The sequence below is a fragment of the Vidua chalybeata genome, chromosome 5 (assembly GCF_026979565.1).
Source record: "Vidua chalybeata isolate OUT-0048 chromosome 5, bVidCha1 merged haplotype, whole genome shotgun sequence".
Classification (NCBI taxonomy): Eukaryota; Metazoa; Chordata; class Aves; order Passeriformes; family Viduidae; genus Vidua; species Vidua chalybeata.
This window is the reverse complement of record NC_071534.1, coordinates 1,011,778-1,038,550: the sequence shown is the minus strand read 5'-3', so window position 1 is coordinate 1,038,550 and position 26,773 is coordinate 1,011,778. Positions and strand designations below refer to the sequence as shown.

Below are 26,773 nucleotides of genomic sequence, written 5' to 3'. Positions count from 1 at the left end.
CTATGCCTTCAGGATATTTTGCTGTTGCTCCCCTAACAGTGGCAAAATTCAATGATATAGTGGTATTTACATCAGGGTAAATTTTTAGCAGTGACAACCAGCAGTAGACTGCTGGTTTGCTGGAAGTCAGGATAATCTGCTGTATTATTTCAGCTTTGCTGCTGCCAAGTTCTGGCATCTGATAAACCATTTAGCATTTGTATTTTGTTGGGTGGGGTTTTTTTTATTCTTTAGGAACGATTGTCCTTAAAATGGTTCTTAAAAATCAGGGTTTGGATTTATTCTTTTTTTTTATATGAATTATTTCTTTCTTCATGCATTAGGGAGGTAATTTTTGGTGATTGGGTTACCCTTATTTTCCCCTTCTGTAACCCTATAGAGAGTGCTGTATTTTCTGGTTAAACCATGCAGTGGGACTCCCCTTATTCCTACTTCAAGGCAGGGTGAAAGACAGCCCTAAACTGCCCCCTTCTTTCTCCTTTACATGCATGGTTATTAAAATAAAGACTGAGCACATTTGCATATTAACAATGCAATGCTGAAGAATCAATGAAGATCTTGGCAAATCAGATCTCTCCTCCTTGGGGGATGGCTTTCCTGGCTATTCTTTTTTCCTCCAATTATGTTAATATCAAGGAGTTTTGAATTAAATCCAAACTTCAGTGAATAAAGTAGCTTTGCCAAAGGTGGATGAGACTGTTTAGTTCCTTAGAGCAGATTCTGCCTCCTTGACCTGCCCATAGGAGAGAAGAGGAAAAAAAAAAACTTCCTTTTTACTCTATTCTGAGTTTTAATCCTTAATTAGCAACATCATTTTGATTAAATAAGACTCTAGGGGATTAAGACTGGAGAGCAATCAGTTGTTCTGAAGGATAGCTCTGGAGAGTTTATTGTACTGTGGTCTTAGCCATTCAGAGTTGTGTTTAATCAAAGTGACATTTCTCAGTGTTGATTACAAAGGAGATCTAATACGAATAAAAAGTTCCTTGGGGGAATCCAAATGGGGCAGTTCTTGGAACTTTGGAAATATCAAGAAAGGCACATGTGCGATTCAAAAAAATTTAATTTTTGCACTGGCACCCAAGGAGGGGCTTTGGAATGCCATCTCAAAATTTAGAAGAATGGGGGGGGTTCATTCTAAGCATTTTTAATCTCATTCAACCTCTCAGATTATAATCATTTCTTGGTAGCCTGTTCTCTCTTGGTGGGTGTTTGTCATGGGACTGCATTTTAAAATCGTAGAAAATGGGATGGCATACTCTTGATGAGTTTGAGTCTGGTCTTAGCCAAGTTCTGTTTAAACAATTGAAATTATTGGGTTAAAAGTCCTGGTAATTGCCTGTTTTCTAATTCAATCCTTCAAGAAGATTGCTTGGCACATCTTATAGCTTGGTTCTAAGCTGCAGTACGTACTATGGCTCTGACCTTATAAAGAAATGGACTATACCAATCCTAAGTGAAGAAGAAACTTGGATTCTGTTGGATTAATTTTTTCTAGGGCTTTCTGCATTTCCAGGGTTAAGGTTATGGTCTGGCACTGTTTTGCAGCAGGAGAATACCTTCTGTCTGTGGGGGCAGAGAATGAGAGCAAAGTGAGAATGGGCAGAGCTGTAGTTTGTCTTACAGATTTGTAAAAAACTGCAGAGAATGTGGGACCAATGGTGTTTTCCACCCTCACTCTCTCTTGTTTCCATTTATTGCAGATCAATTTCTGCCATTTTCCTTAATACACTTTACTTTGACTTTTTAAAAACTTCTTCTACTTCTTTGGGATATTTTTCCCCCACTTTGTTTTTGCAGGGAACTCCATAGTGATTTGGAGAAAACTGACCTCCTCCTACAAAGACATATAAACAGAAACAATTATTTTCAATAAGAGTCATCTGGATGTTACTTCTTTAAAGTTTTTGCCACAAAATGTTTTAAGAAGAGTACTAGGTTTATGTGGGCTTGTAGTATGAGCACACACAAAAATTCTGGTATGGGTGTTGAGGTTAGTTCATCTTCCTTGTTTTGGCCATAGGGATTGCTAAATACATTGGCTGGGTTTTTTTTCCTTCTCAATTTTGTGACAGGACAGGAATTTTACATTTCAGTCGGAAAGTGCATTGCTATGCAGCAGTGAAAAATGAAAGTTCTCTCCTGTTTTTCCTGCTCTTCAGGGTTTTCTCTGGATGCTCCTATTTCCAGTCAAACACTCATGGAGTCATGAAAAATGTCAGGACTTTGGGTAGCTCAAGCATTTTGGGTAGCTTTCTTTAGCAAGTTTGGAAAACAGCCACTGAAGCTTCTAACTTAATAATTGTCAGTTAAGGATTGATTCAAAACTTTTACACAACTTCTAGCCAAATGAGTCATGTAATTATATTTTTCTTAAAAGCTTTAGTTGAATGGGTCAATATTTTTTATGTACAAAATCCCTCCAACTGTATCATCATCAAGTAACATAATTTCAAATCCTTTGTCACTGAGAAGATAATTCTAGATTCCTTAGCCCAAATACTAAAATTCAAACAGCATGCATGATGCAGAAGTGGCACTGAACAAGAAAATGAGCTTTTCTTCTTCCAGTAATATGCATTAAGCTTTATAATTGTGTATTTCACCTTTAAATGAAACCATTTTGCTATGGCTCCAGCAAAGGCAGAGGAATCTCTTCTTGCAGTTGCTCCCAGACTGTAATCTTGACACACTGGTGCAGTGCTCCTCAATAATTGTGCTCTTTGCAGGGGCTCCAAACTGCAGTAGGCCTGCCACTAGTGGTATGCCATCTGCCTCCAGGAGTGTGTGATTTATCCTTTGGATGCCTTCTGTGATTAGGAGGGGCTCAGTACTTACTTGGGAAGCACCTCTACTACAAATTACAGTCTCAGAAAATTATGTTTGGGAAACTCCTTATCAAGATATTCCAGAAGCCAACAAAAATTCAAGCTGAGCCTTGCAACCAGTAACTGATAAATCAAATTTTAATATTTCTTACTTTTTTTAACATTTAAAATTTCTTAACCAAAGGCTGGTGGCATTAAGACATTTCTCTCTTAATCTTGAAGGGTACGATTGGATGATATTTCATACACAAAACTTGTTACCAGATATTAAATGTGTAAATGGTAAATGTTGATGTATCTAATTAATGTCACCCACAAGAATATTTCCAGTACCAGACTGATAATTTGTTCAGCTCTGCTGCCTTAGTACACTTACTTTAATCATATACCTCTTGGAGCTGAGACATTTGAGTGAAAAAAATCTGTTTTAATTGCTGTGCTAATGTGTGCATGGTACTGATGCTGTCCATGATTACTATACTTAACCATGCCTTTAATTGGATGTTTTAATCTTCTGTAAAAGCTTTTATATTACTCAGCCTCTCCTCTTTTCTCTCTCTTGTCTCTGTGTTCCAGGTTTCATTGGCTGGTTAACTTGAATTCAGCAGTGGTCTTTGTCAGCATTTCTTACATCCAGCAGTCCGTGGCCAGGAACCTTGGCTTTCTTATCCCATTTGTGTCTGGGCTCATGGCTATGGTCACAATTCACATGGTTCGGGGTGAAATGATTTACAAACCCAAAGCAGGTAAGAGGCAGCTCTGTCTTAGGAAGCATCTTTAAGATTACTTTCACAGAAGAAATCGATTTGCATATCTAAACTATTTCTTCTGCAACTCTGCCCTGTTTGGTGGTAGATACTTGGGTTTTAGCCCTCCAAAATCTGCGAGTGAGAAATTCAATCCGTGCTCTGGAGAGTCTGGCTAGGCTGTAAAAGTGGGAAGCAGTGTCTGGTAAAGTCATGTTTGCTTTCAGTTGTGTCAGGGCATGTGTCACAGCCTTTGCCTGTGCAGGAAGAGGTGTCATCTGCCTGCTGCAGGTGGAATTGATCCTGCCACGTTTCATTCAGCCCTTTGTCTGCCCAACCCCTCACCTTGCAAAGGAAAGGAGTTGGCCATGACCATCTTGGAGACCAGGTCAGATGAGCCAGGACAGGGCTGTGCTGCTGCTTTACTGACTCTGCTGGCCTCGTGTGGGGCACTCAGGCATCTTCTGAGTTCAAACCTCACTGCGTTCAACACCTTACTGCTTCTTATTCCCTTTTTGTCAATGTCCAATCTCCAGTGTAGGACAAAGCAAGATAACATTTCTCTAACTTAAAACATCTCATTACAGGCTCTGCCAATTAAATGAGCTAATAACAAATCTCCTGTTATCTTTTATTTGCTTCTGAAACTAACTCTGCTTTGAGAAGAGCCCCAGGTCCCACTTGTTTTGTGGTTGGCTTCTTAGTCAATTCCATCTGGAGTTCTGCACTTTGTTTTTTTTCTTTTAGTCTTCAGACTTGCTCTTAAAATAATCTAGGTCTGAAACTTAAACATCACTTGCAATGAGTAGTGAGAATAGTTGCCAAGTACAGTCCTACAGAACAATAAAAACTCTACCAACTCTCTATTTTCAGGTTTTGATATGCTATTTCAGATTTTTATAGTGACAACATTCTGCAGGTTAATTCCACACAGCCAGGGAGTTTTAAATATTAATTTATCTAATAAAATGCCCTTACTTAGTACTTTAAAGCAAGTGTTTCCAGTGGCCAATGGATATTTCTAGAAAATTATTTCCACATCAGAGATAGTAGGGAGACATTTTCATTCTGCAATCTTAGTTCATTTTTGGGTTTGGAAAGTATTTACTTATAGATACTCAACTTATTGGAGTGCTTCAGCACTCAGAAAAACATAGAAGTGCCACAACCCCCATTTGTATGGATGGCAGTTTGCCAAAGGTAAATGAACCTGCATTCCCAAGCCTGAAGCTCAGTTTTGTGCTCATTCTGCTTCTATTTAATCTGAGAAACAAGTTGGCGATTCCTGAACCCAGTAACCAGTCAATAAGTTCTAATATGTTTTAATATGCCAAGTACTAGACTGGAAACTCCTCTTTTGTCCTGCATGCTACTTGGAAGACCTGAGATGATCATTCTGGCCTTGAAATTCATCCATGAAAATTCTCTTAAGTGTTCAACTGTTTTTTAAACTCCTTTTCCTTCTCACTTCACTACTGCCCTTCCCTTGCTATCAGACTTCAGCAGGCATTCAATAGACATTCAATAAATGGAAAGAAAGTATTAATTTCCTTTGTTTTTTTTTTACCTGCTCAACCAGAGAAACACACAAATAACTGGTAATAAAAGGAACTCTTCTCCATGTCTGTTGGACAGGATTGCTTCTGTAACAATTGGGTTGTGAACCAACTGGGTTCAAAAGAGAAATTTTTAAAACGAATCCAGAGTTATTACCTTTCCCCTCCCTAAAAAATCATAAAGATGAATATACCAGCTTGTACTTTACTTCCCAAAGTGTTTTGTCTTGGCTGATGTTTATCTTGACAGCAGGCAAAAACATACCAATGCCTAACATCTCTGATTGCTTGCAGACAGCTCCCTGCTGACGACTTTTGGGGTGATTTTTAGTGCCCTGAAAGCGTGCTGTGTGCGCTACCGCTACCTCGGCACAGCCCTGGCCAGCTGGCTGGACCACGCCAAGGAAAACCACGGGGGTCACTACAGTGAGACTCAGGTGGAGGGTACAAAGTCACTGGCCAGACTCTTCCCCTTGTTCACTTTCCAGATCCTCTACAGGACGTGCATTATGCAGGTGGGTACACAGCTTTTAAACAAAAAATCTTGGAATAGGCTCTGACACGTGTTTAGCACATCTCTCCAGGTGTACTTTTTCCAACTGTTGCTTTGCCAGCTGAGCAGCCTTGCAAAGAAGCTCTGATTGCCTAAGAATATACCTTGCTGGGGCCTCTGATCTGCTCAAATAATGACAATTGACTTGGTCAGGACTCATTAAGAAGCTTGTGTGAGTGCTTGCTGCTGCTTTCTTGCAACCTTTTTACTGGCTGACCCATTTCATGTGAGAGTCCTGTTCTCGTGATGCCGTGTCACAATTACCAACACAGACTCGGGTGCTGTGTTCTTGAAAAATGCAGTTTTCCAATTTCCTAAGTGTTCCCTCACTTTTGTGGGGGGGTAGCAAATCTTTATTTGCTGTTTTGGTTGCATATTTCTCCTCCTGCTTTGAGAGGCTTGTGTGGCTGCTGTAGCTACAGTGGTGGTGGGTGTGTTTCCATCCCTTCACAGCCCCTGTCAGGCTGTCCTGAGCAGGGGTGTGGGATATAAATGTAAATGGGTCCAGAAGCTCCTTAAGCTGACACAATCCCTTCAGATTCCTTTCTGTCTGGATGACCCCGGAGCTGGAATGACGAGTTCATGAGCTGGCTCAGAAATTCATTTGTACTCGTTGGTGTTAAAATGCTGCTTAAGGAAAGTCTTACAAATACGTGGCCTATGCTGCTTCACTGACACTTCCTCATGCTATCATTCCATGTTCCATCCATCTGCCTCATTCTTTCTCCTCTTCCCTCCCCAATTCCTCCCTTCCCCCCAAATGCACAAAAAATCCCAAGCAAACATTAAAAAAAAAAAAAAATTCAAAGCCAACAAACACATATACATGACCAAGGTTATGCATTAGTGACCACATGAAAATTAAAGAGATATTATCATTTATCAAGCTGATTATAAAGTATTTATCTAGAAAATACAGCTGTCTTTCCACTGCTGAAAGAAGTTAATCCTTTGGCAGAATTTCCAAGAAGTTTAAGGCTCTTTCTCAAACTCAGAGATAGAGATCAGTATCTTTTTTGTAAAGATTAATAGTATTTTCTTATATAATTAAGTTAACAGCTTTCAGTGCCTGTGACTCATGTTGATGATATTTTAATATCTATTAAGAAGTCAATTCTTATTTGCAATAGGCATTGGAAAAAAGGAACCAACAGAATTTGATTCAGTTCTAAGCATACATAGTTCTGTTACTATTTATTTTCAATTTTACAATTTATATTTCCTTTTGGAGGTGGAATGTAGGTGAAAAATGTTTTTAAGAGCTGGTATTTGAGGAATTCTTGAGCATTGAACGGACTCAGAGTGGGTGGGGTTGGCTTTAACCATGAGTGAGAAACCCTACATGAGCTCTGTTAGCACACTGATACATTGGTTTTTGGACAGCTATAAAGCAGCAATATTCTACCTGGGCTGGAAATCACTGATCATATTGAAGAGTGTGCAGGATGCTGCAGGAATCCAGAGCTCAGTAAAAACAGAGACAGGGCAAAGAAACCAGTTCTAGGTTGAGTTCTGTCATGACTGTACTCTGGGAATTGCTCAAGTTGGATTTTCCCAGTCTGTAAAATACAGTGAATTATGGCTCCCTGCTGCACATGAAATTAGTTAATCAAGCTTCCTCAAAAAAAAATCCCAAACAAAAAACTCCACTGAAAAAAATCTGTAAATCTGTCGGTAGAAGCCATCAGGATTTTGATTTTACACTTTTTTATAAACTCAACAGCTCTTCTGTATAGCCTCACACAAGCAGGAGGAATTATTTGCCTTTGTAGTGAGAGAGTCTTACAAATACACTCAATTGTGTACCCTGTTGACTGCCACTGGGAGGTTCCTCATCTGCTTGTTTTTGCTTTGGTTTTCAGTTCCCCCAGGTAGAAGGAAATCCTCTATAGGTGTCCTGACTGTGAGTTGCACTCAGCTGGTTCTAAGGCTGTACCCAAATCTTCATTCCCTGTAGCTTTTAAAGTGCTTGAGCACACAATCATAAGTCCAAAATCATTCTGTGCCTTGCAATCCTAAAGTCAAATCACTCTGCATTTTGCTATTTCAAGATTCTGGTCTGGGTGAAGTGATTGAAGTTTTTGGTGGAATTATTTAGTATATTGGCTGATGGCTCTAATTAGGGATGATCAAATAAACTTTTAAACTGTTGCTTAATTTGTTAAATGTAGGAGAAAACCTTATAAAAGGGAAATGTTATGTTCTGGCAGAGAACAATCTTGTCATTATCTGAAAGGCTTTCTTCATGAATGCTCATTCCTTTTTTGCCAGCAGGTATTTGGTTTAATGTGACTTCTTCAGAAGGAAAAACTTGGAGAGGTTTCCAAATATAGTGAAAATCTTACCCATGGATTGTGGTTTTATCCTTCAATACAGATTCCTTCAGGATATTATCTCCAAACCATGAATTCCAACTTGCACTTCAGTGGATTTGTCCTGCCAGTTGCAGCAATGAACGTGATAAGCATCGTGCCCCTACTGATTCTGGTTCCTATTTTGGAGTGCATTAACTCCTGGCTCTTCAGCTCCAAGGACACTGGACATTCTCCAACAATTTACATTGGTATGTAAAAAATGCACGTGTTTATACAGCTTTAATATGTTTTCTGTTTTTTGAAAGAGAAATTTCAGCGTGATGGATGATCCTAGACAATTATATCTGACTATAAATGTTAACATGGATTTGTTTTGGGATGCTGCTCAGAAGTAAATATCTTTCAAAGGAGTTACTGAATAAAAACAGTCCTGAAAACACTTAGTAGATAGTAAGGAAAAAGTATAGGTTTTGTGTAGGACAGACTCCTCTAAAAAATAAACATTTTGAGGCACAGTCAAAAATAACTAGGGATCATCCTATGGAATTGGTATTGGAGAGAAGCAATATTAACTGTTTATGCCTGAGAATTACTTTGACTTGGTTATCTTCTATATGTTTCTTTATCCATTAGCTTTTGGAAAGTTAATTTACAATCAAAGTCTTTTTTAGAAATTAAGAAGCCCTTCAGTTAGTTGCTTTGTGATGCTGGAGAAATGTGTTGCCCAAAACAATGAGTTTGGATTCAGGTAACTCAGTTAGGAATCAAGGCTTTGTTTTTCTGTGTTGTTGATGCTGTAAGTGCATTATTGTTAGGACTGCAGCTCATAAGAGGGAAATTGTATTACCAATTAGAACAGTTTCTTCCAGACTCTGCATCATAAATGAAATAAAAGTATCTAGGCTAACTCTGTATGTGCAATAGGCTTTGTTCTAGAATGGATGAGCAAAAGAAAACGTGCAGAATACTCTGCAGAGCAAATGGGTGTGCATCACTGGCTGCTGTTCCCATTGAACAGGCTGAATATTTCACAGGTGGAGGTTACTTCTTCCCCAGCACTATTTTCATTAGAATTAGTTTTCATTAGAATGTCTAATCTGAGGCAAATGTTCAAGTGTTTAGCATTTTTGTGATTAAAATCCTTGTTGTACCCCCAGTCACAGCGAGAAGGGATCTCCAAAGGTGAGGTGTTACCTCTTTCTCACAGAAGTGGTAAAAGGAAGTCTCCCCTCTTGTAGATTGACACTCATTCCAGAGAAATTCATAGCCTAGAAGCAATGGTAACTTTAATAGTAGTTGGGCTACCTTCTCTTGACACTGATGTGATTTCTTTTATTTATTTGTTTTTTAATTGCCCCCAAACCTCTTACGTACTGGGATCTGCTGCAAAACTCTTCAGATGTCAGCTGCATGTAGTACCAGCAGTGAAGCAGCTTCCAGTCTGTATTCACTTAAAACTCTTCCCTTTCATAGATACTCTCATTAAACTTCCTCCATTTTTTTGTCTTCCAGTCTGCATTGCAAACCTCAGATGAAAATATTTATAAACCGCTATTTTCTCAGTGTGCTGCTATTAATTCAGTGCCCCATGGCAGGCAGCACAGTGAGTACTGACACACACAGAGGTATTAATCTGACTAAATTAGCCTAATTAAGAGTGTTATTAAGTTTTATACAAACCAGAAGCATATAACACAGCAGGTTGCAATTAGCCTAGTTTTTAAAATAACATCTGCATTAAAGCACAAAAAGCACACTCAGATAATCATTTTCCTTTAAACCGTGGAAATTTCAAGTTAGTATTAATGTTCTATCCTGTTATGTTGAACAGCAGTAGAATATATGCAGTGGTTTGTTCTTAATAGGTTCATTTATCAAAATAGCCTCCTGTTAGGGGTGATAAACTACCTGAGGCATAAAAATACCTGTGAGTACAGGCAATGGCTTTAGATATCCAAGTATATGACTGCACTTGCAAGTATGGTAGACCTCTAAGTGCCAATATTTTTGCCAACAGTTAATTAGGTTCTCAATTATTTTCAGCCACAAAATTGGAAGTATAAATAGGCAGTTGGTGTTAAGCCAGCCTATAACTATATTTTAATTCAACTCTTGTAAGAAGAAGAAATTAAAATAGTTTTCTGGAAATTTTCAGCGTGTTAAGAATAGCAGTTTTCAAGGGTGAACCACATAGACAACTGAAATACCTGGTTGCTCTGTGTTAAGGGTCTACATAAAAACTGTAATCTGTTGCTCTCTCTGTAGTTGGTTTGTTCATAAAGGTCCAATACAACCTTAGTCTCTAGACAATATAAAGAACCTTGTCCCAGAATCACCCCTAAATATTACTAAAGCCAAGTAGGAGAACCTGTAAAACCAAAGCCTCAGACAGTCATTCCAAGCCTTTCATTTTAAAGAGGACTGAAGGGAGAAGAGTAAAGATGAAAAATGTATCTCCAAGGCTCTTGGTTTCTTCCTTTGCCACAAAAAGTCTTGGAAAAAAAAGCCAAAATTTTTGGGCACCCCGAGGTTCCTTTTTCTGAAATGTATTGGCTTTCAGCAAAGGAAAATGCTTCAAGTTTGTTGCGCTGTTAGGACTACTGAACTGCCAGAGGTTTCTTCAGTACCAACATCATTTTTCACTAGAACTCTTGCTTTGGATGACTGCAAGAAGTTCCTTGAGGGCTTCATACCTGGCTTTGGTAAGTTGCATTGGCCAGAAAACGCTGTTGAATTCCCTCCTGTTGTCAATTTTCAAGCAATAATTCATTGATATTCTCATTGAGCACTAGAGGAGCCTAAACAGCTTCCAAGGCTCAGGTTAGGCAGCGGGGGTAGGATATTTAAAGCCCTGAACATACAGGAAAAGTGTGCTGGAAGAAGGGTGACAGAGTCTGGTGCTGAGGAAGAAACACAGAGGCCTGCAAAAACACAGCCAGGCTAAGGCCACTTAGCTGTTTGATTTTTTTTTTTTTTTTTTTTTTTAAATCTCTGCTGAAAAACAGTGACACTGAAGAAGACAAAGTGTATATATGTTATAAATATAATATGAAACAAAAAGCTGTTGGTGTCCAATCTAATCAGTGTAGCAATTGCCAGTCATGAAGGCTTGGTAAGAAAAACACAGTCTAAGCATTTGAGCCAAAACTGTCAAAAGCAACCAAATTCTCCTCATATTATAGTTTAAAAATGCTGGCAAAGCAGATATTTAGTCAAAATCAATGGGAGTTCAAACCACGAGAAGTATAGATAACTCAGGTTTAGAAACTTGGGAACCTTGCTTTCTTTGTGTTTTGCTTTTCTGAGAGGATACAACCATTTCATACTGCCAAGATCAAGAAATACAAAATAATGTATTTTAATAGTATCCTCTATGCAATGGGTGAAGTGTGAGGTAGTTATAATACATCTGAGTTTTGGAAGAATTTCCTGCTGCCTATTGGTTTTGTTCCTACCCTTTCTCTTGCATTATCTGGAAGGACATTTGCCTCTTCTTTTTCTCCTTCCTTTTCTCCCCCAATCTTCAAAAAAAGAAGTAAGAAGTTCTTCTTTGTGACTTTGATCTTCAGAAAAGTTTTTCCTCTCTCGTTTATTCTGAGCTCTGAAACTGTGTCTGTGCTGAGCTGGTGTCCTTTTGCCATTTATACAGAGCAAACACTAAAACTACTAAAACTTCTAAAGGTCTTCTGTGAACTTTAGCCCAGAACCCATGGAATAGATTCATTCACAAAACTAGATATACAGACTGTATTTCATCTATTCTGTGACTGATAGGGAGGTGAAACACACTTGGGACTTTCTGGGCTGGCAGCAGGAAGCTGGAACAGGACAGAGTCAGTGTGCCAGCAAAGCATGAGCATTGCAGAAGTAGCATCTGCTTCTGCTTTATTATGCTGAACCTTATTGTCTCACCATTAGGTTTGATAAATTCTTGTTGGTTAACTTAACTATGAGGCGGATTTATTCAGAAATCAGGAGAAAACAAATGGCCAATAGTTCAAATAGTTCAAATTATTCGTCTTGAGGTGTCCAGAAAAAATGATTTGGGGTGGGGGTAGGAAGCTTCTTTTGCATTTCTTAGGAGTTTGCTGCTCTCTAAACACAGGATGGTCCTGTAAGTGTGGCCTTGGTGACTGCTCTGTGCTCCCCACCCAGTTACAGGTCACTTATCTGCTGCCCTTTCCGTGGCGGCTGCTGGCTTCTCCGAAATCCACCGAAAGCGCTTCCCTCAGGTGGAGCAGACTCTCTCCGAGGAGCTTCTCCTGGTCTCCTCCATGCCCTGCTTCCACTTGGCTCCTCAGTACGTCCTGCTTGGAGTGGCTGAAGCCTTGGTAACTCCCTCCTGTAAGTAAATTCAAACAGGCTAAAGGAAGGGTGTCCTGATTCTGAGTTATATCAGCTTCCTAAAAATAATTGCTGTCATCTGATACTTTATCCCTGGCTCTCTTCCACGGGCTTAATGAGCAGATCTGTGCTTTACCTGCTTCAGAGAAGCATAATTTGTCTCGCTGGCTGTAAGTCAGGACGAGCTGTGTTCCAGATCAAGGGGAAGGGAGCAGAGCCCAGTCAGGTCCCTGGGGACTCAGTCCCCTCTTTGGTCTTGAAGCTGAACCTGCTTCAGGCAGGGGCTGCACTGGATGAGCTCCTGAGGCCCTTTCTGAACTCCCCTGTGGTGATTTTATTGAGATGCAATAAAAACACATGTGAGAGCTGAGCTGTGCTTATGCTCTGGGGCCACCTTAAAGGCCACAGTCAGAGCAAGGGGAAGCAATTTTGGTTTTTGGGCCCAGCTCATGGAATTATTACATGTTTTTCACTGGCACAGAGCATATGTGGGCAGGTAAAAGGGACAGGCTAACCTGGAGAAGGGTGTAGGCAGCTGCAAGGTTTTTGTTAGTGCTCCCGTCAGGAGTCATGAGAACATGCCTCCCCAGACCATCATGTCTTAGCTTGTGACATGGAGCCAGAGATAAACACTCCTGTTTTTCAGAGCTCAGCTTGTGCCTGCCATCCACACATTATGTAGTCACACTCTTGATTGTGAGTCTGAACCTTTTCTGCTTTCCATAATTTACTTTTCTGTGTCTACACTGACATTTTTGAGGCTTATTTTCTTCTGAGGAGCATGCAGAGTGCTTACCAGTGTTTTACCTTGCAGAGCTTTTTAAAAAAATGGTATTATAAAAATAATCTAAGCAACATTCACTTAGAGACACAGGTAAAGTAACTGACTGGCTGATCTCTGCAGGCATTTAATTCTCTGGGCTGAGTGTCTCTTGTTTCAGTACAACCCCAGAAATGTTCAGGTTTTTATTTCAGAGCAGGAAATAACTTCAGTGTCTCAGCTTCATTCTTACACTCTGAGACTACTGAGAACTGTGGGTCACAGGCTGTCATTAAAAAGGTAATTTTCCCTAGTTTTAAATACTTAGCACTTTCATAATGCCTCTTCATCTGATAGCTCTCAAGTACTTAACTGAGACAGGTTTCTAGGCAGGTAATTTGGTTTCTAGGTTACAGGCTAAGTGTAACAGAAAACTGTGACCTTCTCTGTTTAGCTTAACAAAAAGAAAAGGTTAGGAGGTGACTTGCTTACAGTCTTCTCATGCAAAAGCAGGAGAATATTGCTGGTAGAATAAGGCCTTTTAATCTAGCACACTGGTGCACAACTGGAGTACAGTGACCGGGAGATTACTTTAGCCTTTAGAAAAGAAATAAAACTCCATCTTAGGGCTTTTCTTCCTTTTTTTTTTTTTTTTAAGACCTTTTTTTAAAGGATTGTGGTTATAATTTCTTAGGAAGAAAAGCTGTCCCTCCTCATTTAAGTAGGGATTAAACGTCGTGCTTAGAGCTGCAGTGAGAGGCGTGACTTAAGAACCCAGCTAAATGGGACTAAGCCTAAAGAGTTGCAGATGAAAAGCTAAAGGGAGGTGCCTAAACTAGAATATTGCTGTAGCTGATGGGGAAGAAGACCTCCATTCACTGCACAAATTGGTGCCTGGCCCTGTTTGTCACGGCAGGGCAAGCCAGCTCTGCAGGCTGGGGCTTCCAGCTGCTGCTGGAGAGGAGCCTGGTACTCCCCCAGGTCTTGCACTGCCTGAGGTGCCCTGAATCCTCCCCAGCAGCCCTCAGCCTCTGCTTCCAGGCTTCTGAGCTGAGCTCTGGCTTTCCCCCTCAGTCTGAGCTGAGCTCTGGCTTTCCCCCTCAGTCTGAGCTGAGCTGCTGTTCAGGAACCTTTCGGTGAATCTCCGTGCGTGGCAGTGGCAGCCTAGGCCCTTACAGAGCTCTCACCTTTCCTGACACTTTACTGCCTTTCTTATGCAGAAGGTCAGATTCAGTTATTATAATAATTTACTGGACCTGAAAGTACATGATCCAAGCTGAAGAGGGAAGTGGTCACACTCTCGAGCAGAAGAAAGGAGATACCTCATTTCTGAAGGGCTTGCTTAGAGATGTTAGCTTTGGCACATTGAACTCTTTATCTTCATTAGGACCCCTCTTAGTGAGGCTGTTCAGCCTGGAAAAGAGAAGGCTTCAAGGTGACTTCATTGTGTCATTTCAGTACTTGACAAGAGCCTACAAGAGAGAGAGGAATTATTTACAAGGGCATGTAGTGACAGGACAAAGGGGAACAGCTTCAGACTGAGAGTAGGTTTGGATTAGCTGCCAGGAGGAAACTCTTTACTGGGAGGGTGCTGAGGCTCTCCCACCCCTGGCAGTGCTCAAGGCCAGGCTGGGCTCTCAGTAGCCTTGTTTGGTGGAAGGTGTCATTGCCCATAGCAGTGGGGCTGGAGCTGGAGAACCTTTAAAGCCCCTCCCAACCCAAGCTATTCTATAATTCAGTCCCTGACACTTAGAACTGTGTTTATACCATCTATTTCATTATCTTGTTGATAGGTGTTTTGAATAAGTGTCTGCTTCAGGTGGCACGAGCAACTCTTAGAATAAAATCTGCCACTAAGGAAGTCTTAAAAACAAAATCCAACAGTGGTATTGCTCTCCTCAACAGTGCTACAGAATTCTCAGTAGCCTTTGGCAGGCTGAATTTGTAACCCCAGCTTGGTTTAAACCAGGAAGCTACAGCTCTGTTAGTTAGAGGATATATTTGGGATATATTGCTTTGCCCACCAATAAATTGCAATAGTCTCCAGGGGGAAATGCAGCAGCTGTTTAACAGTTCCCAGCAGCACCGTGGGGAAAGGGAGGAGTGGAGCAGGCTATTGAAACAGCAGGGGTAATTTAGGTAAGTAGGATGCAATTGCCCAGGCTGAATTTGACCAAGATGCATGTTTTGCACCCCTGCTTTTAGAAGGGAGGAACAAACAGAAACTTCTAAGCCTTTTAGTGTCTCAAGTTAGCTGTACAATGCTTCAGGCTGTTGCATCTACAGATGGTGACCCAGGCTCACCTGCTTTCTCTTGCCCTCAGGCTTCTGGTTCCTGTTGTGAGTGAGGAAGAAAACACTGTCCGTGGTATTTTTTTTTCTTTCATATGTTTTCAAAGCTCTCATTTGGACATCCGAATTAAAAATGGTGAAAGATGGTGATTGCAAAGTTTCATTTGTATTCAGAGGTGCTTCAGGCAACTCAGGATCCAAATAGGATCCTCTGCTGGCAAGTTTTTCAAGCTGGAGCTCATTCTAATTCAACAAATAAAGCAGGTGGGGGCACTCCGGGGTTGGGAGAAAAAGTGCGGAGGAGAACTCAAGGAGTGAAATTAGGAAAGAAAAGTTTTTGGTGATCAGTGAAAATTGCACAAAAAGAACAGCTATCATAAAGTCTTGCTGTTACAGCCAAATTACAGCTGGTGGGATTATTTATAGCCATCCATGCTACAGCAGCATGCTGCAGCTTCCCCTCTCTACCAAAGCTGTTGCTGCTTCTGGTTTAACCTTCTGGCAAGAAAGTGAGGAATGAGGTCTTAAAAATGAGCCAGTGAGCCTGGGGGTTGCACTCCAGGGAACAGGAGCATTGTGCAGCCTTAAGGTAAAGCCAGCTAACTGTCCAAATTAAGGCAGAGCTCTAGATTTTGGGAATATTTACTAGTGGCTGTGCTGCACTGGCTCTGAGATAGAAGGTCCTGCTGTTCTGCAGTTAAATATCACAGCATTGTCTTCGTGCTCACTGGCTGAGGCTCTCTTGCTCATGCCTGAGGCTTTAAAAGGTGCAAGCAAACGTCTGGGTGAAAGATCTTTCTGTACTTGTGGAATATGGATAGCTGTGTGGGGGTAGTTTATTACAGATATTCATTTAAGCAGTTTGGATAATGCTTTGTTGCAGGGTACATATTAACATGTTCTAGGGTACATCTGATTGCCCCTCTGCAGCAAGTACATTCTCTGCATAAAATATGGAAATTCACTAATGGAGATGCTTTGAAATTTTTCTGTGTTATCTATGTTCTGCCATAATTTAACTCTTGTTTTGTTTTTTTTTTCTTTTTTTTTTAACTTGTAACTGTATCTGCTTCCTTCCTAAGGTTCCTTACTTTCATTCTGGCTTGTGCCCGAAAGAATGAGAGGGATTTCCATGCATTTTTTAGCTCTCTTTAATGGAGCTGGCTGTTTTGTGGGAGCTCTCTTTGTGCAGACAGCCCACGCAGGCACTCAAGGTAAGAGTATGCTCGTGATGGGTGCTCCTGAGCAGTTTTCTAATATTATTGATTTGGAGAATCAGGCAGCAGAATTAAAAGGGATGCCAAAGTTTTATTGATTTGCTCTCACAATTAAGATGGAATTAAGATAGGAAATAGCCTTCCAGCTGTATTCATCCAATTTTAATGAGTCATCTTAGTTTTGATAGTCGGAGTAATTAGAGGATGGCATCTTGCAGGAAGTCCTCTGTACTTCTGTTCTGGGAGACTGAAAATAAATTGGCTAGGAAGCACCTTTTTGTGTTCATGAAGAACTACATTCGTGTTATTCACACTGACATGGAAGCCTCTGGCCTCGAGAGCAAGATCTGAGCTTTAAAGAATGGGGAACATTCCTTCCTGTCTGTCCCAGTGTGGGACAGGATTGAGGTTTCAGGGCTGAGGGTTTCAAAGCTCTCTGGGGAGCTCACGCTGCTGGAGCCCCTGGTTCCTCTGCCTTTGCCCAGCTGTTGGAACAGCCAGATTCTGTGACAGTGCTGTCTCACTGCAGCCTTGCCCTTTTGCAGATGAATGCTGCAATTCCCAGAAATCTTCCTGTTTCAAAAGGAGTTCTGCAGGTCCAGCCTGCTGAGGTGCATTTGGTGGAAGCTCTGAACTGCAGCTGTTCCTGGGTTGCTGACTTTTAAGCTAAGCCAGGAATGTCTTAAAGTCATTTTTCCTTTGCTGCTGAATCTTTGTTCAATGCAGAAAAGACTTTTTTCACAAGTAAATTGAACAAGTAAAGCACTTGAGTTCTTGACCGAGGGACAGGCATCCCAAGTTTGTTCACAGATTTGAAATAGTCCCACTTGCTGGAGGAATATTTCTGAGTTTCATTGACAAGCTCTGGTGGAGCAGTTGCAGAGAACTGCTCTTTAGAGACCACAACTGCTGGCCCTAATGCATGACACTGCTGCAATTGGTGCAGGATTTTGTAACTGTTTGGGGTTAAAGTTTTGGCTGCTTCTCTCTCCTATGTAAGGAATCATGTAATTTAAAATCAAGCAGAAGTGGGTGTTTTGAAAGTGTGACAAGAAGTTTTTATTACTACTCGCAAGATCTGAGCAAACAAACGATGCTGTGACACACAGTCCTGTTTTTAAGTTAAAAATTCAATTAAAATTTTATTAGAAGGTATAAAACATCACCTGGAGATGGGTAAAAAACAGGAATGTTTACAAATCGGGCAAAGAACTGTTAAGCTCCAAGCCAGCCAGTGTGGAGAACTGAGCTTCTTGACTATCCCCCGGTGAAAAAGGTTGTTTTTAATTACTGTAAGTTCAGTGGAATATGGGGTAAATTAAACAAACAGTTTAAGACAGACTGTGTTGCTGATGCTTTTTCTCTCCCCCTCCAAAGTATGGAAACTGTTAATTTTTATGAGACTGAAATATTTAGTAGAACTGACATTTTACTGCAGTTTGATTTTGGAAATAATTAAATAATTGCAAAATAATCAAGCATAATGTCAGCACCAAAATATTTTGCCTATGTTGTGTCACTGTTATGTAATTAATTTCTTTATGAGTATTTCTGTACTCTGTGATAGAGGAAACCAATTTTTGCATTTGATTTGCAATTCAGTAGATTTTTGCCTGGTTTTCTATCAAGGTGGTTAATCCTTTTTTGTAAGTCTTTATGAAATCATGTAATTGATTCACAGAAAGTTCTTTTCTTGCCAGAAATACTGTTTTAACAGAGGTTGTGAGTTTGTATCCTGGCTGAGACCAAGAAGGCTGAGCTCTAAATTCTCCACAGGCTGCACTTACCACATTCAAACCCCTTTTGCTCAGCATTCTTTAGCAAACTGAAAAGTTTCCTGGCTAAAATATTCCTCACTCTTAGGAAGTTGGGTGGCAAACTTCTCAACTTTAGCTTTTCTTTTCTTTTTTTTTTTTCTTTTTCCAAAGCTGTCTTTGTTTAACTTTGTCAGACCTGCTGTTCCTGTAAGCGGAATTGACTGCACCGTTATCCTGAGCAAAAGTCACTCTGGAATTTCCAAGGGAATCAGTGACATTCTGTATTCAGATGCTGCAATAGGAATGACTGCTGCTAAGCAGGACAAGTCCTCTGCAAAACTTGAAAAGCTTTAGGGGAAAATAAAGTGAAAAATGCTTAGTGATTGCTCTGTTGCTCTAGTTAGGAGGGTGTTAGAGATGACTTGCCCTATTAATATGTAAACAACATATTACTGGGCTCTCACTTTTTATTTTTAAAAATAATTAGGATCTCACTGGGTATCTCTTTCTCAGTGTTCCTTGCTTGGATAAGATTAATAATTCCAAATTACCACACAGTTCACAGCTTGCAAATGATGCTGATGTTCCTGTAAATTCGTTTGTGTTCTAACGTTCCTCTGCTCATCCCAGGCTGTTGTCCTGCTGACTCCTAAATCAGAGTAGGTTTAGGATCAGACTTTTGGAGGTGGGGATAGAATATAGCAAAACAAAAAATGCATTTTAGGCTCCCTTTTGGTTTTCTCCTAGTTCGGTAGGAAATGTTATACACACAATTTTTACAGTGGACAGCTTCTTACAGAGGACTCTGGTGCTCATTACAATCAGCAAAATTTTTTTTTAAATTTATTAAAACCTCGTGGTTGCCTAATGAACCCACTAAAGATGACTGCTGTAGGAACAAATTTGTGGCCTCTCAAGTCAAATTACAGTCCAATGACATAAATTAAGATTTTTTTTTACTCTTTTTTTTTTCCAGATCTGTTTAAAGAGCTTGTAAATATTCAGTATCTGGACAATTTATGAAACTGGGAGTAAAGCAAACCAACCAGAACTCTTTATTTTCTTCCTAAAAAAAAAAAAGGCTCAGCTAATTTACTAATTTATTTCTACTGGAAGAGCAAGTTCTTTCTCTCTTGCTGCAAGACAGGGTAGTGTTGATGCAATGGTTCTGTAAGATTTAACAAGGCTTACTGAGTGACTCCTGGGCTGTGAGTGCTTTTGTCTTGTCCCATGATTCTTGTTTCACTAAAACCTGAGCCAAGGCTATTTCTGGTTCTCCCATCTCTAAGCACTGAGACCATGTTTTTCCATGTTCCTGCAGCAAAGTAGATCCTCCACTGTGTGTATTTTGAAGTGTTGGAGCACAGAGGGTGTTGACAAAATTGAAACATTTTTATATCCTATCTTATGCCACTAGTTTAGAATTTTATTTGGGTTTTTATTGGCAGAGTTGATCAGATATCAGTCACAGTCAAAGCTGCATTAATCATTTTTAACGCATCTATGGAGGATGGTGTGAATATGATAAAATAAGGCTTTTTTTAAGAAATCTGACGAGTGCAAACAGATGATGGGTGACAGTGATATTTTCAGTACAAGCTGGGAAACTGCTTTCTTTTGGATCTCTTACCTCTCCTAACATTTTAACGGAAGAAGATGCAAGACAAAACCTGTCCTCTTATGCCAATCATTTCAGAATACATTTCTCTAAAAATATTAATATAAATATGTAAGAAAGAAATAAAAATAAAAAAAAAAGGTCAGAGGAAGGAAACTGTCCCAGACACAGTTTTCCTGCTTGTATTTAGAGAATCACTGGGGGGTTTGGGTTTGGGTTTTTTGGTTCTTTTTATCATTTTTGACTTGTGTGATTCTAAATACCAAAGATGATAAAGCTAAAGGATATTTCTTGCAGTCCAGATGGTGGTGGCCACTGGTGCCTACTTAGCTAATAGGGATTAGAGGCAGAGTGAAACTTTAATTTGGATATGATAAAACATGAAAGATATGCCCACTAAGTTCATGAAATGAAGGAAGGCAATACAAACCTTTTTTTTTAAATATGAATTAATTTTTTTCTATAATGGTAGCATAGGTTGAAGGATAGCTGCAAAAAATGCAGGAATGGTACAGGATAGAGTAACTTCTGGTATGTGACTGTCTTGTTTTTTTCTTCAAGCTTTTCCCCATAATAAAATAGGATAGTGCAAAAAATCAGCCAAAAATCCTGGATGCCTCCCTGTGCAACTTTCCCTTGGGCTCTCTGAGGGTGCCACCAGAGCAGCAGATGTGTTGTGTGTGCTAATATTTGTCAAAGACTGGCCATTTTCAGGTTCTGTTCAATGGTTGCTGTTGCCAGCAGCTCCTTGCTGTCAGTCACCCCCCAGAAACAGCCCAGGAAAGTTTTTGCCCATGCCCCAATCTCTGCTTCACCTCCACCTCTGCCTGTTTTGGTAAGATCAATTGTTTCCTCTTGGCATTGTGAATTATTCCTTCTTCTTGGCCTGAGTGATTTTTGGTGCAAAATTGATACAAAAGGACTCCAGAATGTCAGTGACAGTTTACCAGGTGCTTTATTTCCATGATTGTAGAGCAGACTTGAGGAGCAGACTCTGCCTAGGCTTCATTTTCTAACTTGCTCTAAATTTGCCATACAATACATAACCAATTCACCTCTAACCAGTAGAGAAGGTGTATTTAAAATAATGCACCTAAAGGAAACTTCTGTTTCTTTGTGGTGATTCATGCCACTAAGCATTTCTATTGTTGGACTAAAAATGGAAGTCAGGAGCTTGTTGCAGAAAGTTAATTCCCAGCGAGCAATTATCTGTGTGACAAACCAACCTTGTAATTGCCACTTCTGCTGGCAGTCTCCACAGAAAGGAAGATGCACAGAGCCCAAAGGCAGGATCTTTTGGGGAAAAGTGGAATGTTAGCATGTTGCATGCTGAGGCAAGGGTGGGGAAGTGCTGGACTCTTCAATCACAGCGGTGCCCAGGGTGCCTAATTCCAGCAAAACCAAAAAACTGGCTCAGGGAGTCCCTGATGTTCATGGCTGAGAGTAAAATCCTGAGTATGAGCCCCAAAGGGGGCTTGTGGGAGGTGTTAGTGGGGTCAGGGGTGAGAGCATCTAAAGGGAGTTTTGGTGGGTGAAGTTCTAGCACTGATGACTCTTCTCTCAAGACTTCCTGCAAGCAGAGGAGAGGATTCTCTTTAAAGTAAGTAGAAGTAAATGTAGTCCAAGTTTATCCCCTATTTCATGGGGAGAAAAAAATATTAAAAGGAAAAGCAATGAAAGAAAAAAAGAGAAGTAATTTTTTTTTTTTTGGCTGTAAGTCGGAAAGGGTTATATTAATTTTTGCTGCATCCACTGATGAAAATGTGTACTGGAAGGATTATAGTCTGGATATCCTTAGGACTGCTGCCATCCTTGTTCCTCTGTAGAGGAAGGGACAGCAAGCCTTGCTGTCCCTCTCTGACAAGCCAATAGGGCAAGCCTTGCTGTCCCTCTCTGAGAGGAAAAGAAAGCCTTGATCCCACCTCTTGCTGTGGACAGAGCAGGAGACTAGAGCGAGGTTGTGTGCTCTATGGCAGCTGCAGCCTCACCATATCCTGCCTGATTTTGCCCCTGCCTGTGCTGTTGGTCATTTGTATTTCCCCAAGGCTCTCTGTCATTATCCTGGCCTCATTGTTTAAACACTGGCAACTCCTAAGAGAAGCAGGGAGGAGACAGAGCAAGGGTCCCTGAGCCAGGCCATGGTGAAGTGGGAGTGGAATCCAGACCTGCTGGCCAGGATGCTGTCCTGCCCTGCCCTCAACCAGCCCCAGTTTCAGTGCTTTTCTCTGGTGCCTGTATCAGTGAGAAGACAGAGAATGATGGAAATGGAAATCTGAAACTCAGAAGCTGCAAAATTGCTTTTATTAAATTTTTAAGTATGTGTTTTCTGTTCAGGTCCCACTGGCAATGCCATTCCATGAGGAAGCTCCTGCTGCTCCTGTAGCTAGCCCAGCCAAGGTGAATAACCCAGCAGACAGTGTGAACTCTGCTTTGACAAGCTGCAGTGCAGACCCCCATGCATGATTTCTCTTTCATCACATCCACATGCTCTGTCTCTGCCTTCTATCGGCCCCTGGGGGATGCAAAATGAAAAACCACCTGATTGTGAATGATGACAATAAAAGTTTATAAGCTCCTAAAATGAAGTTACAGCACCTAGGAGCTCAGTCAACTTCCAGTGTTAGATGACAGGTTCTTAAAGCTGGCTCTGAGGTAACGCTGCAGAAGGGAGGGAGCAGGCAGAGGTGTGCTGCTGCTGCTCTGTGATGAGCAAAAAGGTAACATGGCATGGAGACAACTGTGCAGGAGCTTGGGGAAACTGATGGCACTTGTTCTCTGTCAGTCCCTGGAGAACTGAAGGCAACAGCTCTGAAAAGAAATGTGTTTATAACTCTAAGATGTGAAGGGAAGAGAAAAATGTAAATATATCAATGTGTGTTTGGCAGGGTGTAATCCTTTGACTGGTGTCTCTCCTGCGATGTGGAACTGCTCTTTGTCTCTAATTAGAAAATATTAACAATCTAAGGATGACAATCAATGTGCAAAAGTGGCATTAGTGGCCAAAAGATCTGCTAAGGCCACCGGGTTTTTGCAATATAGCTGTGGTGAGAGGGCTGCTTTCCCTCCTTTCCCCATGAGCTCACCCAAGGGGTGGATAGCCACACTGTTTAGAGGGGCAGGATTTGATACCAGGCTTTCATGCAGGGCAAAGGGGACTTTGGGCACACTGATGCAGGTGTAGTTCAGATCAGGGGCATGCCTTTAATCTAGATCTCCCAATAATCTCTGATTTGCATCACAGAATGATCTTGGAGCATGAAAGCAATTGGATTATTTTTAGAGGGAACTAAACAACAAAAAAACAAGCTCATGTCTGACATGTTCCAGCTGTTAATGGAACTGCTCTGAGATGTGAACTCCCCTGAGCTGTGCAGAGTGTGGCCATCACATTCTCAGCACTAACACTTTCACACTCTGCATTTCTTCATTAACTGCTAATGAAGACAGTATTTGCCTTCCTCCAAGGCAATAAATATCCTGTATTCCCAAACAATGTACATGGTCATTACAGCACTGTACAGGTCTCTGATATTCTGTAACTTCAGTTTCTGCTGGAACTTTTTTTTTCCACCTTGATTTGATGGTTTTGCTGTAGTTGATTATGGCACTTCAGGTACTGACTGCCCTCCATTGCAGACTGACTGGGGCTGGCTTTGCTTTTAACCATTTTGATCTCCACAGTTATTTGCCACCTGAGCTTGTTTGCAGACTGGTTGCAGTGGACAACACTGAAAGCAATACAGCCACAAACTGGAGTGCACGGGCAGGGAAGTCTCTGTGTGCAGAGGCTGTGTGTAGGTGTGAAAGGAGGGCCAAAATGGCCCAGACACTGTTCCAAAAGCTGAAAAAGGTCTGATTTGTGTAAATAAACGCTGAATGAAAGAAAAGAACACCTTACAGGCTTATGGGTGAAGGCAGCTGTAAAGAAAGGCAAAGTGTCAGGGGGTGTCTTGGCAATGGAGCACTGTCCAAGGCACTGAGTGAATGCTTCTCATATTTTCAGTTTTAATTTTTATTCTTTTCATTAAAAAAGAGACTATGAAAAGCATGAGAGATTTCAAGTAAGGATTTCTACAGCCCACCTTAATTCTAGCTCATCCTAAAACTTTCACAGCTGGCTTGGATTTAGTGTGCACAGGATGTTGCAGGTGGAAGATGGTCCAGTCATTACAGCAGTGGCTGTGCAGGACTGGGTTTTCCAGGACACTTCAGGTTTATTAGGGAAGCTCTTTAGTTCCTCTACATCTCTCCTGCCTGTTGCAAAGCAAGAGTAGGCTCAAAACCCCTCCATGGATGCTGTGAGAATGAAAATAGCTACAGGGGGGTCAGAGCACCTGTAGGGGTTGTGTCTCACACCGAGTTCTCCTGGTGCCTTCCACACGAGCCACGCCTCGTGCTGCAAGGCAAACTAATTCTGCTGCAAACATCTGCTTCACCAGGCTCCTGGTTCCCACACTTGCTGCATGAAGGTAAATTGGAGAGATTCTTCTTCTTCTTGGCCTCCATAATGATGGTGAACACCCTGGGGTTCTGGGCCGTCGCACACAGGTACGTGGCAGAAAATGCAAACTTGGTGTTCCGTTGGTAGGTGCAGGTAGAAATTATAAAATCTGTAGGCTAGTGTGTAATAAAGAATTGGTAGTGATAGATCACATGTGGAGAGGTAAAAAAAAAAACCTAGCAGGCTGTGCCACCACGGTGGAGGGGTCATGTGAACCTGGCTCTTGCTTTGGGAGGCAGCTCTGGGAATGCTGCAGGAGCCCTGATGGAGCAGGGATGTGAGGATGGGAGCGACAGAAAACCTCCAAGGGCAGTGCACTTCTACAGCTCTTGACAAAAAAATGTTGGGTTTTTTTTTATTGCATATAGCACCAGCTTTGCAGTTGGTTACCAACCCACCAAAGTTGAATCTTGTTGATGATTCCAATGTGATTCTCTTCTTTTAAATGTGAGCTGAGCCACAGCTAAAAACATTTCTCCTGAGTGTACTTTGTACTCTTTAGATGGGATTTTATTCTACTGTAAATTGAAATTTTCATTTGTGGTATTTACTGCTGAAGACTAAGAGGTTTTGGTTGTCAAAATGTTAACATAAAATTGGTTTAAACTAAAAAAAAAAAAAAAAATCCACCACAGCTTAACATTTTTATGAAGAAATCTGTTGACCTCCAATTTTCCTAAAAATAGAAAACTAAATGTTGAAAAAAAAATTATTTCAAATCAGCATTCCATTTCAGAATCAAAGTACCTCATTTTTCAATAATACAAGTTTTGACTTTCTAGAAAGATGTGTTTCTGAAATCAATTGTAATTGTTTCTTTTTTTGATGAATAAGAATTCTCTGAGCAGGGAGTCCTCTGAGTGAGGACTATTCAGATAAACACTGGTTAGGCAGAGGGGGAAACAGACTTTAAAACTTGGAATAAGAACAAATACACTAAAATTTCTCTGTGGGAAAAAGCATGATAATTTTTTTTTTTTTTTAAGGACACAGTACAGGTATTGTTAACATCTGCACCCAGTTTGGTACTTCTCATCCTGAAATTCTGAAATGCATATTTGCGTTTTCCTAGAGCCTTTCAGAACTTCAGGATGAGAAGTGCATATTTGCATTTTCCTATTGTTTTGGCTCCCTTGAAGTCCAGGACTTGGAAGGCACTGTAACTTAAAAAGAATTGTGTATAAACAGTGGGTGAAGCTAATGCCTTAAAGGATGATTATTTTGTTATTCTCCTTCTGTATCATCTCCCCCAGATACAACGATCTGCATGAGGATTGCACCAATGAGTTCAGAGGAAGTCTTCCTGGAGAAAAACTTTGGAAGCATGGAAAAGCCATCAAGCATTATAATGCTGTCCTGGAAAGTTCTCCCCTTTTGTCTCCTGTGGAGAAAACCTGATAGGATTTCACCCTGATAAAATTTCAACCCTAAATTTTAGGTGGTTTTTTTTTTAATCCACCAGCTCTCTAAGGATAAATTACCCAGCACACTTAAGTGGAGCTATGTCCTGGTATTTATGAATTATCTGGTGAATAATAATGTCATTTAGAAGTTAACAACATAGCATTCTTCATAGGGTTTGGCCTCGAAGGAGGCTGCACTGTCATAATTCACCTGCAGGCCAAGGAGAGCTCACTGCTTGCCACAATTGATGGAGAGAGGCTTTTAATCTTTATATGGAAATAGGTATCCACATATATTTGTATTTAGGAGTGGTCAAAAATTAATAAACATGCAGGCATTTGTTTAGCAAATTGTTTTGTGACAGTATAATTTACAAGTGATTTTGAAATCTGGTATTGAGTGGTTGGTGTTTGCAGTGGTGGGAGTCTTGTGTGCTGCTCTTGGCTCTTGCTGTTTAGTTTCCCTGTCTGTGAAATGGACACAAGAGGTCTTTGCAAATTGCTTTGAGACCTACCAAAAATAAAACTAGAAACCAGATACCAGCCATCAGGTGTGCCAGGAAACACTGATGCTGGGGCATCCAGTCTCACTGGGCAGCAGCACTGTGAGGTCTGCCATTCCTGAAGGATGATAGGAAGAAAATTGCTGATAGGAGAATGGGACACTGGAATATATTAGCACCAGGGTTGCTAACTGCAGCCCAGCTGAAGGGAATTAGGAAAAGAAGATTGGGAAAGGGTAGATGCAGCTGGAGATGCAGGGAAATGATTATTAGTAGAATGCTTTCCAGTTTAAAGATCTGTTAGACTCCCAAAATTGGCTGATTTTGTTATTGCGAGAGATGATAATCTAACCCTTAACGTTTCTATTTAAAAGTCATAG

General features: G+C 40.8%; 1 protein-coding gene across 1 annotated transcript in view; it reads left to right on the top strand.

Annotated features, from left to right (window-relative positions):
* SLC15A5 (solute carrier family 15 member 5) overlaps positions 1 to 26,217 on the top strand; it is a 28,722-nt gene extending 2,505 nt beyond the window's left edge. Inside the window, exons 3-9 of the mRNA XM_053943632.1 lie at positions 3,405 to 3,574; positions 5,425 to 5,645; positions 8,060 to 8,246; positions 12,154 to 12,342; positions 16,477 to 16,608; positions 24,426 to 24,534; positions 25,741 to 26,217. Coding sequence (XP_053799607.1) covers positions 3,405 to 3,574; positions 5,425 to 5,645; positions 8,060 to 8,246; positions 12,154 to 12,342; positions 16,477 to 16,608; positions 24,426 to 24,534; positions 25,741 to 25,885 — 1,153 coding nt within the window. The 3' untranslated portion in view covers positions 25,886 to 26,217. The remainder of the gene's footprint in view (positions 1 to 3,404; positions 3,575 to 5,424; positions 5,646 to 8,059; positions 8,247 to 12,153; positions 12,343 to 16,476; positions 16,609 to 24,425; positions 24,535 to 25,740) is intronic.
* Positions 26,218 to 26,773: the final 556 nt, after the last annotated feature.